The 15,493-nt window shown below is 36.8% G+C and overlaps 1 protein-coding gene across 2 annotated transcripts in view; it reads left to right on the top strand.

The window, feature by feature from the left end:
- Positions 1–15,493, top strand: part of BST1 (bone marrow stromal cell antigen 1) — a 32,290-nt gene that overhangs the window by 1,865 nt on the left and 14,932 nt on the right. Inside the window, exons 3-7 of one of the 2 annotated variants that reach the window (XM_074229755.1) lie at positions 1,924–2,050; positions 6,674–6,809; positions 8,181–8,263; positions 12,203–12,279; positions 15,372–15,464. In XM_074229755.1, the coding sequence (XP_074085856.1) occupies positions 1,924–2,050; positions 6,674–6,809; positions 8,181–8,263; positions 12,203–12,279; positions 15,372–15,464 (516 nt within the window). The remainder of the gene's footprint in view (positions 1–1,923; positions 2,051–6,673; positions 6,810–8,180; positions 8,264–12,202; positions 12,280–15,371; positions 15,465–15,493) is intronic. The other variant, XM_074229756.1, reaches the window with a different exon arrangement.

The following is a 15,493-nucleotide window of genomic DNA, read 5'->3' as shown; positions in this document are numbered from 1 at the left end:
GTTTGAATGCCAAATGTATCCTTGCCAAAAAGACTATTTGTTGGAGAACTCATACAGGGCAAGTGCTCACAGGGGAGGCAAAAGAAGTAATACAGGGATACTCTGAAATTTCTCTCTTAAGAACTTTGGAATTGATTGTGCAATATGGGAGACACTGGGACAGGACTGCCCACATGGTAAGTCCTCATCAGAAGGGTGCTGCTCTCTATAAGCAAGACAGAATTGAAGCAGATCAAAGGAAACATGAAATGTGTAAGTTTAGAGTAAACATCGCAGACATTCACATGTACAATTTGTGCCTGACCTGTGGTAGAGCATTCTGAGTTCATATTGGTCTGATCAGCCACAATTGGACGCCTTTGGCCTTCTTCAATAACAAGATCCAGAACTAATTAACCATGGTATATACATAGCACATATAGTATATAGGTACTATAGGAATATAGGTATGTTTAGGTCCTACAGGCATTTTTAAAACAGAACTAATTATTTCCCCCCCCCAAAAAAAAATCTTGCCTTCTTCCAAAATTTTCCTATTCCTGTTGATGGTGTCAAAAGTGGTTTTGGGAGAGAACATAACTGATTCCATTTTTGTCTCATGTGTTCTTACATCATTTGCCCTTCCTTTTTTTTTTTTTTTTTTTGGCAACACAATGGGGTTAAGTGGCTTGCCCAAGGCCACACAGCTGGGTATTATTAAGTGTTTGTGATTGGATTTGAACTCAGGTACTCCTGACTCCAGGGCCAGTGCTCTATCCACTGCAGCAACTAGCCACCCCTCATTTGCCCTTTCTTAATGATGCCTTTAACAGGCACTGAATGCCTCCTTCAGTAATTCCCTTCTGCTTGTCATTTTACAATTACAAAAGAAAATTCTTAGGAATTTAAACTAGTTCTAGGATCTAACCCATTTCTCTTTACCCTTATCCAGTGAGGTTTATTGTAGGAACATACTAAATGTTAATTAACTGACTGATAAGATGCTGTTTTCTTCAATCTGGTAAAAATGACTACGCTAAAGGATACTTTCTTTCCTTACTTTGACAATTTTTGCATACTATTGGATATTTTGCCCTGCCTTTGTGCCCAGCCAGCTCTTAGCCAAAACTTTGTAAAAAACATCTCTGCTGTTTTGCTCTCTGTGGGTCAATTTCTCTTCTGCCTTATCTCAGTCTTTATTTTCCTGACTTTCTTCAAGACAGCTCAAATCTCACTTTTTTCTCTAAGCTAACCCTCCATCTTCTCTAACAAGTATCTTTTCTAACTAGTTTTTTTCATAGTTGTCTCCCCCCCTTTAGAATGTAAGCTCCTGGAGGGCAGGAACTTATTTTTGTCCTTTTTTTAATAACTTAGCATAGTGCTTTGGACTAACTCCTAAGAAATAGACAATTGTGCTCTTCATTAGTGGAGAGCACATTCATAGGAGAGGAAAGAATGTAGATTGCGTTTACTATGTGCCAGGACCTTTTACATCTATCATCTCACATTCTCACAACAACCCTGTAAGGTAGGTGCTGTTATTAACTCCATTTTATAACTGGAAAAACTTAGACAGATAGAGTTAAGAAGCTGTGTGTCTGGGGAAAGGTAGCTTAACTAGTAAATATCTCTGAGGCCAGATTTTCTGACTCTGGATCCCCTACACCACCTAGCCTTCTAGTCTCTTCCTTCTTCCTCCCCTGCTTATCTTGTACTTTATCAATATTGTGTATTTACTTTTCTGTGTATTTATTACTTCCTGATAAAAGAACTTAAGTTTCAGTCAATGTAAACTTGAGTGCTGAGATTTTTTTTAACCTTTGTTATATACTTAGTACTTGTTATATATCTAGTAAGTGCTTAATAAGCATTTCTTGAATTGGATTAAGTCATGGATCTTTTGAAATATTGAATAAATATCATTGTTTGTTTTTTCTCTTCTAGTGAGAAAAACTGCTCAGCAATATGGGAAGCCTTTAAATCTGTGCTCCATAAGGATCCTTGCACTGTACAACCTTCAGACTACGACCTTTTTATTAATCTTTCAAGACACTCCATTCCCAGAGATAAGGTATTCTCTTAATTATGTAGACAAGGTTCCTTTGATTATCATCTTTCTATACAGACATGACTAAATGCTGAAGTATAAGAACTTGATGCTCATCAACTATGATGCCAACCAGCACTAGCCCATCAGAGACTTGGATTCATGTTTATGGCGAGTGATTTCTGGTGAGAGTATTCCTTGGGGTTCCACCACAGTGAGAAACTGAGAGCCTTAAAAGTCAGCTTAGGTTGACTTATTCAGTTATTCCTTTCCTAACCAAAACCTAGGCAAACAGAATAAACATCAACAAAATCATTTCATTGGAGCAGAAAAAAGGAATGGGGAAAATGTTACAAATATTCTCTGCATGCACTCCCTAGATGATTCTGTTACTGCCTTTCTTCATCTTTCCCAGCATAGTCCAGACAGGAAGCTTTCTTTTTTTCAGTATTTCTATCTTTTTGCTCTTATGAAATCTCTCCTGTGCCCAGTTGTCAACTTCTTGGAAAATAAAGCCCTGGTCTTACATACTTATGCTTGTAAGCTTGCCTTCACCTGATACTTCTCCCCTCTAAATGATGACCATAATTCAAAATTGTAATGTAGCATCTGGGCTCATTCCCCCAACTCTCACTGACACTAACAGGCTGAATCTCCAGAAAAGTGATTTCTTCTATTCTTTAAGGGGTTCTAGAAGTAACTGTCTGGACACTTATAGTCCTAATAATGTAGTTTATGAGTTTCCCTGGAGTGCTTCCTCTTATCAGGAAACTAGTAGACTCAGTTCTTAGTAAGAACAGTAATTAGGGGAGGCTAGGTGGCATAGTAGATAAAGCACCGGCCTTGGAGTCAGGAGTACCTGGGTTATTACCTAGCTGTGTGGCCTTGGGCAAGCCACTTAACCCCATTTGCCTTGCAAAAACCTAAAAAAAAAAAAAAGAACAGTAATTATAAAACATCTTTCCCTCTCTCCAAAACTTGGGACTCTTCTTCATAAGCAATCAACTTGCTTTTGCAACTTGCCTTTGCCTCTTTCATCTTATTTCTGCATCTCTCTCTTCAGTCACTCCCTTTCATCAGCAACCATCTTTGCTATTTAAGATTGTTGCTGCAGTTAAGTGTTAAGGAATCAGATTCTTCTAACCCTACTCTTGAAGGAGTGGAATGTGTTTACACAAATCAGTCAGTATATGGAAATTACCACCCCCTCTTAAGGAGTGGGATGTCCACACCCAAATTCCATGATATTTTGCAAAGTCAGTCCATCCTCTCCTAAGTCCTAGTATTGGTCTGACATAATTCATCACTATTGCTTGGAAAATAAAACAGAAAAAATCATCATTAGTCTAATTCAAAAGAACAATGAATTCTAAAAGAAATTTTAGATGTAAATATTTCAGGTCATTCCCATTACAATATGAAATTATGTAGACCAAGGCTGTCACAAATATGTTATAATATAATCTTGTGTGAGATAACATGATATAGTGGACAAAATACAGGATTCATCAGGCAGGACACCTGGGTTCTCATCCCAATTCTGCCTGGGCATATTAATGTCTCTACTATCTGCCAGACAGACCAGAGAAACCTTCAGCCTTTGTTTTGACAAATTGTCTCTGTATTACATGTAGCTTCTTCTCCTGACATCCCTTCCTTTTTCTGGAAACTTTCATACCTAGTGTTCTAGTCAATCCCTAGGGTCTTTCTGCCTATGATGTCATAGAAGGGGAATCAATCAGACACACCTGAGAGAGACCACACCCTTTCCCATAAAATCTCTTGACTCTTATTAATTTTGCTTGTGTTAGAATATATGGTGCTGTCCCAGCATTCAGGAAGAGTTATAGTGTGTAATGAACTGCTCTGAAAAATAAAGTGATGGAACACCCAGGGGAGTGACAAGAACTTGGCAGAATTTCAATGTTTCTCATCCAAAGGGGAGCCTTTTGCACAACTCTCTTTTCTGCTGAGGTTTCAGTAATCTTTCTTAGTGTATTTCTGAATTCCTGGCCCCCAGGTATTTTCTTGATTGCTTTAACCCACCCCAAGGTAAAATGTATGCCTTCCATTCTGTGAGTTAAAGTGTACCTAGATAAAGTCCCACTGCTTTTGCATCTCTACTCAGTTTCTCTCTTTTGTTAAGGCTTTACTAAGACTGGAAATAACTGGAATGAACTGGGACACTACCTTACGGGGTGGTTGTGAGTACAAACCACTACCAAGAATCCCCTCAAGGATTTTGGACACACATGAATCAGGTCCATTCCTAGGGGTCTGACCCAAAAGATCATTTTGTCTCTGGTTCATGCTCCCATCCCAGGGTTTTACAGTAGGAACCAAGATAATTTGAGTATGACTTTTGTCAAGGTGACTGAGCACACAGGATCTCATGGTTATCAATTAATCAAAGATAAACATTTATTAAATATACATCATATACTATATACTGTGTTAAGTACATAGAACAGCCCACCATAGAAAATGAGTAAAACAAGAGGATTCATAGAAGCCCTCAAACAAAATGCTTAATATAAATTTTCCCTTTACTCTTGGAGACACAATGAGTTCGTATGCTCCAAATATCTTGCCCCACAGCATGGCTTTGGTCCTTCAACTAAAGGTCTTACCCTTCTTGATTCTTCTCTTCCTCTCTAAAAGGAACATAGTTGAAAGCTATCTCTAGGAGACTCCTAGCCAAGGGATTGAAATCAGGAACTCCTAGGTGTTGGGAACCAATAGCATGATGAGTGGAAAGTTCATTTTCAGAAACTGTAGTCTCTAACTTGTGCTCAGGAGAGACTAGAGAGAGGCAAAGTTGGTCAGAAATTAGGTTTAAGCACCTTAAGTCACCTAGACAAATGCCTGCTACTTGTCCTATGGTGTTGCCCTTTAAATAGCCATATTTGACTGTGGGTGGGGGGAGGGAAGTAAAAGAAAAAGGGAGAAGAGAAGGTCTAAGGAAAAGAATGCAGGCAAAAGAAAAAAAAGAGAGAGAGACTTTTACAGACATGGATTAGACAGGAACTGCTCTAGTTCCATGATTCAGATCTTTGGGGGTGCGGGTGGATACTGTTGACAAGAGCCTAACCCATAAACTCAAATTTCCAATCAGCTTGAAGGAAGCCTCAATCATTGGGAATTAATTTGGGTCTTTCCTCTGACCTGTCACAGGACTGAAAGGTAAATAGTGCTTCTAAGGGAGGTAGCCTATAAACCAAAGCCTATAACTTGTAACCTCATCAAATTGATGAAAAATGTTTAGCTGCTTTCAATTAACAAGCACCCCTCCACCCCAACCACCACATCCCACAATGGAAAAGAAAAAGATAGCCCTTGTAGCAAATATAGATAGTTAAGCAAAACAAATTTCTACTATTTGGCTAAGTCTAAACATGTAGGTCTTATTCTGAATATTGAATGCATCATTTCTATCAGGAGAGGGATAGCATTCTTCATTTGTTCTGGAATCACAATTGCTTATTATAATGATCAAAGATTTTAAGTCTTTTAAAGTTGGATTTCATAAAATTGAGCAGAGGGTTCCCTGATCAGGACTATTACAAGAAAAAGACAAATAATCTTACAAAGCACTATATGAATTTACTGATTGGCTATCTCAGGATCTCAGAGTTCCAGGAGTATCCTTGAGTAGGTCTCCACAACCCACATTGTGAGACTGAATTTGGGTGTGTCCCCAGACTCTTTCCTCATCTGCCCGAAACCCCTCAGTTGCCAATTTCTTTCTTAACGTTGTTCCTTTATTAACAGTTTCCTTACTAACATAAATGAAAAAGAACTGAAGGACACAAATCTTCCCAACACCTTGGAGGCACAGTCAGAGCAGTATCTACATAGAATGGGACCCAGCAATTTTATATGCAACTGCCATGCAGGATCAGATCCTGTCTAAACTAGAGATGAGCTGCATCTCAAAGGTTGGTCCTCACCTCATGACTTTGCTGTTGGACTGGCTGGCTATAAAACCTAGAATGTAGGAAAAGAACCAGCACAATATAAAGAACTGAAAGGCTTGTATTTATAGGTTACATTTTGGCCTTGGATGAGGAGGGTCAGAATCCCTCTCCTTTTACTCTCTTCTTTAACCAGAAGGCATGCAATTAGGAAACAGTCAAAACAAAAAAGAACTGGTTCTTGATGATTAATGCCTTGTGAATCAAATCCATTTCCATCCCCATGGTCCAACAAAAAGACTGCTCTTAAACTTGTGAGCCAGAACCAGTTAAAGAATCTCCCCACACCCCAAAGGTCTCATGGAGAATGAGTACTCCATACATGATCATACAGACTGGATACATTGACGAGTCCCTGTTACATGAATATGAGCCATTGAAATGCTGAAAAGTTAAATATATATATATGAATTTTATATAATGGGTTGAACATTTCATTAATTTTTGCAAAATTTTCTTATGATAAAGTATTAAATAAAATTTAAATCCTTTTCTAAGAGGAAAATAGTTTAAGATAAACCAGGACTAACCATTTGTCACCTAGCAAGTTAGAAATGAAAGTAAGATAGAATGCAACTCTTTTGGTCCTACATAAAACTGGCATGATTTATATGCTTTAAAATCTGGTAGTGAGATTTTTTTTCCTATGTCATTTTAATATTTTTCTTTCCAGTCATTGTTCTGGGAACATAACTACTTGCTTGTTACTGCCTATGCTGATAACACCCGCCGGTTGATGCCTGTAACTGATATGCTATATGGCAGAGTAGGAGATCTTTTCAGTTGGTGTCCAGAAAAAAATGGTACAGGTAAGATTACTTTGTCATTCAAAGGAGAATCAACATAGAGAAGCTGATCATAAGTTTGCTCTAGACTTGGAGACAGAGACCAGGGTCTTTTTTTTTTTTTGTTTGCAAGGCAATAGGATTAAGTGACTTGTCCAAGGTCACATAGCTAAGTAAATATTAGTCTCTGAGACAGGCTTTGAACTCAGATCCTCCTGACTTCAGAGCTGGTGTTCTATCCATTGTGCCACCTAGCTGACCCACCCATCCCCTAGACCTGGGTTTTTGATCCCCTACTATCTTAAGAGAATTGTGTTGACTTGTGCCCTCTTTTTCACTTCTATGGAGAGAAACTGTTGCAACAGAGAACATCAAAATTAGTTATAAACTATAACATTTATTTTACATATCCATTTCCCCCATTCAAATGCAATAGAATAAATAAAACTGTAGCCTTGAGACCATGCTCAAATTTCTTGATGCCTCAGAGTCCCTAAGCAATTCTCTAGAAGTTAAGCAAACAACTAGGTGGCACAGTGGATAGAGTACCAGCCCTGGAGTCAGGAGAACCTGAGTTCAAATCCAACCTCAGAGACTTAATTACCTAGCTGTGTGACTTTGGGCAAGTCACTTAACCCCATTGCCTTGCTAGAAAACCCCCCATAAAAAAAGTTAAACAAATTGGTGAAAGGAGTTTTCACCATGAAAGTTCCTAATTTTCAAAAAATAAATTATTTTTAGAAGTAGTTGCTACTGTTTATAATACAAAACAAGATAGTACAAATAGGTAAAAACTGGGAACTAGGTGGTACAGTAGGTAGAACACTGAACCTGAAGTCAGGAAGGCCTGAGTTCAAATTTGACCTCAGAGATTTGCTCTCTGTGAAAGTTACTTAACCTAAATCTGCCTCAATTTCCTCAACTGTAAAATGAAGATCAAATGAGATAATAATTATAAGGTGCTTAGCCCAGTTGGGCATTGGCCTGTGGTAAGGGCTATGTAAATTCTAGCTATTTATCATTATTAAGATTCAGTTTAAAAATCTAAAACTTTGAGCACAAGAAATCACTGGAGGAAGTGATTTTTTTTTTAAAGTAGGTGATCAGAGGTTCTAGTGGCAGCCTTATCACTAGACCTTGAGCAGTTATATTACTTATTCTGAGCCTCAAGTATTCCTTCTATAATTGGCAAAAATACACATGCAGAAGACATGGCCCTAAAAAGGTGATCTTTTGAGGTCATTTCTAGATCTAAAGTCCATTGTTGTGGGAAGCCATTGACCAATAAGTTCCATTCCTCTACCAGGTTCACAGATCTCTAATATATTCTAGTCAGTCTTAACTTCTTTGCCTTGTGATAAAACAAATCATAAAAGACTTTGAATTTTTCCTTAGATTTTGATTACCAATCCTGCCCCACAGCAGAAGAGTGTGAGAACAATGCTGTGGATGCCTTCTGGAAGAGAGTATCCTCCCAGGTAATTCTGCTGGTAAATGTTTAGTTCTCATGTGTTGGAATCCAAGGGTGGAGAGAGAGGTAGCATGGAGTAGTAAAATGAGAGCTGGTCTCTGAGCCTTGGAAGACCTGAATTCAGGTCCTGTCCTGGTCAAGTCACTTAACCTATCAATGCCCCTTGCATGAGGAGAACATGCCCCTCAGGTTTGGTAGTAGGAGTTTTGGAGTTCCTTCCATCAGTAAAATCACAGGTCTGATGAGAAACATATTCACAAAGCCATAGTTTACTGGCTGCACTGAAGTATGGCAGATGAGTTTTTTTTTTGTTTTTTTTTTAGGTGGGGTAGATAAGGGATTTCCTTACTTTTAGGTCAACCTGCAGCTGCTAAATTATGCCTTTTCTGTTCACATATAACTTGGAATCAAGAATATTTCTAAATTAATAATATCTATAAAGTTTCTAGAGAAACAATCAATCAATGATCAAGAAGATGAAAAATAATAAGACTCGGAATCCTAATTTCATTTGCTATGCTGTATCTTTCCAAAGGCAAGATTATCAAAGGGGAATAAGAAATGAGGGTGATAGTGTCCAGTAGGATTTCAAAGGTTGAGAAATTATACAGTGCTTAACAGGTGCACACATGTGATTATTTAAGAATAAAATGAAATAGTTTTTCTTTCAATTGTATTATTTTTTTCAAAAGACTACTAACTTACTAGGATAATAGCAGTAAAAATAATATTGATGGCTAGCATTTATTCAGCAAATATGATGTGGTATTGAAGTAAGTACATTTCTTTGATCCTCACAACAACTATGGGAAGTAGATACTCTTCTTATACCCAATTTATAGTTGAGGAAACTGAGGCAAATAGAGCTTAATTGACTTGTCCATGTTTATCTGAGGTAATATTTGAACTCAGGTCTTTTTGACTCCAGACCCAATAGTTTTCTATCCACTGTGCCACCCCGTTGCCTATTTAATTGTTTGGAACTAACTACTTAATTAACAGAAGAATTGGCTATTTCTGTTGGCCTAGGAGTACTGTGAAAAAAATTACAGATACACTTCGGGAGGGTACCATACTGACAGTTTGGGAACTTCTGTTCATAAGGCAATAAGCCTATACAACTTAAGAATTAGAAGATGCCTATTACCAGGGACATTCCAGAACCCACTTGGGTAAGTCAAAGAAATCCAAGAAAATGGAGTAAGAGGAAATAGAGAAAGAATTTTAAAAAGATCAAAAGACTGGAGTTTGAAAATGTAGTCATAAAAGTTAGAATTGTTTATATAAGAATGTACAGATACACAAACATTCTCTGTCTGTCTCTGTCTCTGTCTCTCTCTCTCTCTCTCTCTCTCTCTCTCTCTCTCTCTCTCTCTCTGTCTCTCTCTCTCTCTCTCTCTCTCTCTCTGTCTCTCTCTAAACCAGTTTTCTTGTGGAGGTCCCCTGGGATATTATCCCCTTCTGGGCCAGGGATAATATTCAGTGATAGCACTTGTTATAACCATCCAAATACAAAACCAAAATACTATCTGGGCAACGTTGTCCTGCGGAAGAAGCATCAGGAAATGAGTCATTTGGGAAAAGACAAAAACATTCCCCAGTTATTATTCTAGGAGGGGGATTCCCCTTTTAACATCCCCTCAACTCTTCCTAGATCCACCCCAAGGTTGCTTGCTCAGCTTCAACTCTTAGAATCTGCTGAAAATCGGAATTAAGGAGAGCTAAGACTAGGCTCAGTATTTATACCCAGGATCAGGAAAGAAAACATGGTAGAATCTTATTTTAACAAGGTAGGTAGTTGTAACAAATTGCTTTGACAAGGTCTGCACTGACTTTTTGAAGTTGTGTATTAGGCATCTGGGCCATGTGCAGTAAGATTAAAAGGGGGGTTCTCCAATGTCCCCCTTCCCTTTCCCCAACTCCCACCCCTGAACAATATATCCATTGGCCTTTTTATGGCTCTGAAATGCCAGAGAAGGTCACTTGAATTCTGTGTCATGAAAACCAGTCCTCTGAACATTCCTAAAGTAGTTGAAGTTTGTGTTTAAGGGTACTTTAATTCTCCTTTTCACTATATCACTGTTTCCTTTTGCTATAAGCTTCTCCTGTCCCTATCCCACTCCCCAGGTAGGTGGTGTCCTCATAGCCTTTGCCTACTATGGTGATCATCACCTTTATTCCCAGTCAAAACACACACTCAAGGTTCTTTCAAGGCCTTGCTCTCTATTTGGTGACAAAGGAGGGCAATTGGATAAATGATTCCTGATGATATGTGGCAAAGTGGAAATGACAGTAAATTTGGAATTAGAAGATTTGAGTTTGACTTTCACCTTCTTACTAGCTTTGTAACCTTGGATAAGTAATTAAATCTTTAGCTTCTTTATCCATAAATTTTTTTTTGGATTTTTTGGCAAGGCAAATGGGGTTAAGTGGCTTGCCCAAGGCCACACAGCTAGGTAATTATTAAGTGTCTGAGACCAGATTTGAACCCAGGTCCTCCTGACTCCAGGGCCGGTGCTTTATCCACTGCACCACCTAGCCACCCCAGTATCCATAAAATTAAGGATCTTTTATTTCTCATCCATCAACAAGAGTTTATCCCTATTTTACAGAATAATTCAATTCATTTCAACAATATTTATTAAATATATACCATGAACTTGTAACTGCTATGGGGATACAAATGCAGAGAACCAATTCTTTCCTTCAAGGAGCTTACATTCCCTTGGCAGAATTACATTTGTGAGCAAAACTCTTTGCAAACAGTATTACATTAACTGACTGAAGACTTCATTCATCTGTAAGAGCAATCCTAAATTCTACTGTAAATTGCCCATCATAATCCTAAGAATTTGGAATGAGTTTAATAAGAGTCTTGGTTTCATAAATGTTGGGACAGACAATGCATATATGTCCTCTGATTAATTAATTATTTGCATCTCCCAGTGTAGATGAAGCTGTGGATAGAGCATTGGCCTTAGAGTCAGGAGGATAGGAATTCTAATCCTCCCTCAGACACTTGACACTAACTAGCTGTGTGATCTTGGACAAGTCACTTAATCTTGATGACCTTGCATATAAGGCCATCTACACTCATCCTGATTCATATCTGGCCACTGGATCCAGATGGCTCTGGAGGAGAAAGTGAGGCTGGTGCTCAATCCAATTCATGTGTTTGTCATGTTTTAATTAACGGTTAATAATAACTGAAAAACAACTCAGCCTATAAGATTTGTTAACAAAACAGGCATAATAATTGGGTCAGGGGACTCCCCAATCAGTCCAAAGAATACAGAGTAAAACAGATTTTTTTTTGTATTAAAAACAACTAGTCAAAGAAAATGAATTAATTATAAGAAAGCAAATAACCAGGATACAAATTAGATAATCTGATTTCTAAATGGAGAAAAAATTAAGGAACTTTCCAAATTGGAAGTGGGGAGGAGTAAGTTTTGGTCAAGTTGGGAGGGGAACAAATAGATTTTGGGATCTTTTTTCTCCAGAATAAAGATATGTCGATTACTTGTATTGATTAGCATTTTATAAAATAATAGATGGCTTAACCCATCTAATTTTCCAAGGATGATTTGTAGAAAAACAATGAAATGGAGGAGAAAACATGTGGTAGCACAAGATAGAGTCATGTTCTTGAGATAGAATCTAATTGGTTTTCTTGATTTCCAAATCCAAACAACTTCATTTTGTAATTGGCGTTCATTCAATCTCCTTTTCTGTCAATAAACATTTATTAAGCACTTACTATATCCCAGGGATTGTGGTAAATTCTAGGGATACAAAAAAGATGATAGATAGGCTTTATCCTCAAGGAGTTCATAATCCCTTCCACTCTAAAAAACATATACTTCAAAAAATTCTGATTTCATCTAAGTGTTATTCCACCAGTTGCTAATTATTTGATTTTTTAAAAATTTGTTTTCTTTCACAGTATGCACATGATAGCTCAGGAGTGATACATGTTATGTTGAATGGTTCAGAGTCATCTGGAGCCTATCCAATAAAAGGGTAAGTGGAAAATTTGCTTAATATATCAGAGAAGAATCAAAAAGTTGATGGAAAATGAAAAAAAGATGGACTGTGAACCACTACCTGCAAATCAATACAAATCCTTGCAATATAACAGAAAACCTTTGCAAATTTCTAAATAGCACAAGACCAGTGAAATAGCTCAGAGAGCAGGGATGACCCTTGCTACAAAATGTACAAGAGTTTTGGAAATAGAGATTGGTAACTACTTAACTAATATTTTACCTATAGTAGTGTAATTTTTCATGGTAAAAATTTTTTAGGGAATTTGGTTTATATGTGTATGGGCTGCTATGTATGCAGAGGGGACAAGATGGAGGAGATCATGGATTTAGAATTAAAAAACACAGTCAGTCTTTTCTATAGTCTTATTCTTCTGGCTCATAGGGAGGTGGAGATGATTATAGGCTCTTTTTGCTTGGGCCAGTGGAGTGCATGCTTTGGCAGGTCTGGTGGAGGAAGTATCTACCCTAATAGAGTCATAGTTTCTGGAAGTATTGAAGTTAGCAAGCCCAGCTGGTGGATCTGGCAACAAGTTAGAGCACTGGTATTGCCACACCTGTAGTTCTCAAGAATATGTGCAGGCTATGGGAGTGTCCCTCATTGTGATGCTGAAGTGCCCACCCCCTTTTTGAGGATTATGCCAAGGGCATGTGAAAGCTGGCAGGCTATAGCAAGCTGTAGAGACTTTGAGTATTGTCCTGGCAACCAGCCTTGCTGAGCATGGAAAGGTTACAACCGAAGTAGGTCAGCCCTTAATGATGAATGGCCATGGCAACCCATGCCACAAAGGAAAATACAAAATGCCATTCTCTTTAATAATTGTGGGGGGAGGGTGCTAAAAATCACACTATTTTTAGATTGTCTATAAACACTTTATTAACATTTCCCTCCACCAAATTCAAGTAGAATAAAATAATCCACCATATAATATATGAAATTTTATAGGCACAAATATAAAATTATAATTTAGAAATTCAAAAATCAGTACCATAAATATAATTTGGAAGCCATATCACTTTCCTGAATCATAGTGTGGTATAAAATACTAAAAAAATATGAAATTAGACCACTTTAATAAGTTCAGTACCAACCCTTCCTGTATGACTTAGGCTACATCTTGAAAGCCTAGTTAATTTCTGGGTATTTATTTTTAAAGGGGAGTCACTGGAGCAGATCACAAAGAGAAAGACCAGAATCTTTTTCAGAGGTTCTAAAACTATAGGGATTAATTCCAGAAACTGCAAGATTAAATAAGAAAATTTAGAGTATATAGGAGTATGATCTTAAAATAATCAAAAAGATTTTTATATTGAAAAGGAATTGGAAATATTTAAAACATTAAAATAGTCAAAGTAACAAGCTTTTATTAAGTGCCTATTATATACTAGGCACTCAGCTAATAAATTTTTTAAAATGTATTGCATATTTGGAGTAGAATCATATAAAATAAGTAAGTGGAGCTTATCAAGGGTATAGTTGTTGGCTAAGTTCAAAGAAAGATTTTCTGTTAAAATGTGGAATGGCTTGATTTTTTTTTTTTTAGCTAGTGAGTTCTTCCAACTCTGGAGATATCCAAGAATTTTTTTTTAGTTTTTTTTGCAAGGCAAATGGCGTTAAGTGGCTTGCCCAAGGCCACACGGCTCCTGACTCCAAGGCCGGTGCTCTATCCACTGTGCCACCTAGGTGCCCCCAAGAATTTTTAAATATAGTAAGACTTAAAAATGAAAAAAACCAGGGGCGGCTAGGTGGCACAATGGATAGAGCACCGGCCTTGGAGTCAGGAGTCCCTGGGTTCAAATCCGTCCTCAGACACTTAATAATTACCTAGCCCTATGGCCTTGGGCAAGCCACTTAACCCCATTTTCCTTGCAAAAACCTAAAAAAAAATGCAAAAGCCATTATAAGCTTATTGAAGAAACAATCCATCGGTCTGTCAGAAGGTTGGATTAAATGGTCTATGGAAATTTTTGGCTTTCTTTTATTATTTTTTATTATTTACAGCTCAGAACTATTCTTTTTGAAATTTTTGACTGTATTCTTTTAATATTAACCTTATCTGACCATAATGTGACTCTTAAGAGTATTATGGGAAGACTTTTGATATTCTTTAGTTAGGAAATCAAATGAGAGGAAGAAGGGAATATATTGTCTTAAAACCTCCCCAAAATAATTTATTTGTGGAAGAATTTCCCTGACACTAAATCTTACTGATGTGTAAATTAGTCCTTTCCTTTCAATTAGTCCATCATGACTTCTTTAAAATATAACTTTGTTGTTTTGTAATTGTAAGATTTTGCAATCTCATTGTTTAATCTATAACCTGACTTAGTTTACCTATAGAGTTTGTTAACCAGGTTTTTTTTCCATAGGGAATATATGTATAATGACTCAGCTTAAGTAAGTTTGTTCAACTTTTATGATATTGAAGGAAGCATGAGTTTATGAAATTATTAAAAAAACAATTTAAACTTCTATAGCCTAAAAGGATGCATGAGATTGTATTATTTAAAAATTAGTTATCTGTTTCTCCAAAATATTTTTTCTATGAAAGCTTGTCAGAAAATTCTAATCTCTTACAGAGATGATTTTTTCTACTCCTCTGCAACTAGATTTTAAAATCCTAGTTTCTGTGTTGAGGTAGATAAATTTCAGCAATACTTATCTACACATGAACTCAAATAGGAAATATTTCTCTCAAAATATTTTTCAAAATAACACTTCCATAACAATTCTATGACTGTAGGTACTATTCAATTTTCTTATTAAAAACAAAGTTCTTTCATTTTTCAAAATATGTTTAAGAAGAATATTGCTCAGAATTGTTAAGAAATCTTCTCAGATCACATTAAAATCATGCTAAAGTTGCTGGCTTTAAATAATAAGCTTCAAGCATTTGCTAAGACTATATTAATTATTTTACAATTAAGAGTACCTGGACCAAAACACCTTTTTGTTTTCAAAGTAAAGTAAATGAATTTAACTTAGCTGAAAAAATAGTATACAAATGAGTTGATAACTGAAATGAAAAATATGCTTTGACAGTTTAAGATTTTCTTTCTTTCATTGAGTTTTTTTGCAGATTATGAAATCCCCAACTTCCAAAAAGATAAAGTCACACAATTTGAGATCTGGATTATGCATGAAATTGGAGGACCATATTTGTAAGTTGAGACTTTATTCAAAGTTAACA

The sequence above is a fragment of the Macrotis lagotis genome, chromosome 3 (assembly GCF_037893015.1).
Source record: "Macrotis lagotis isolate mMagLag1 chromosome 3, bilby.v1.9.chrom.fasta, whole genome shotgun sequence".
Lineage (NCBI taxonomy): Eukaryota > Metazoa > Chordata > Mammalia > Peramelemorphia > Peramelidae > Macrotis > Macrotis lagotis.
Note: the sequence above shows the minus strand (reverse complement) of the source record. Positions and strands in the feature narration are given on the sequence as shown.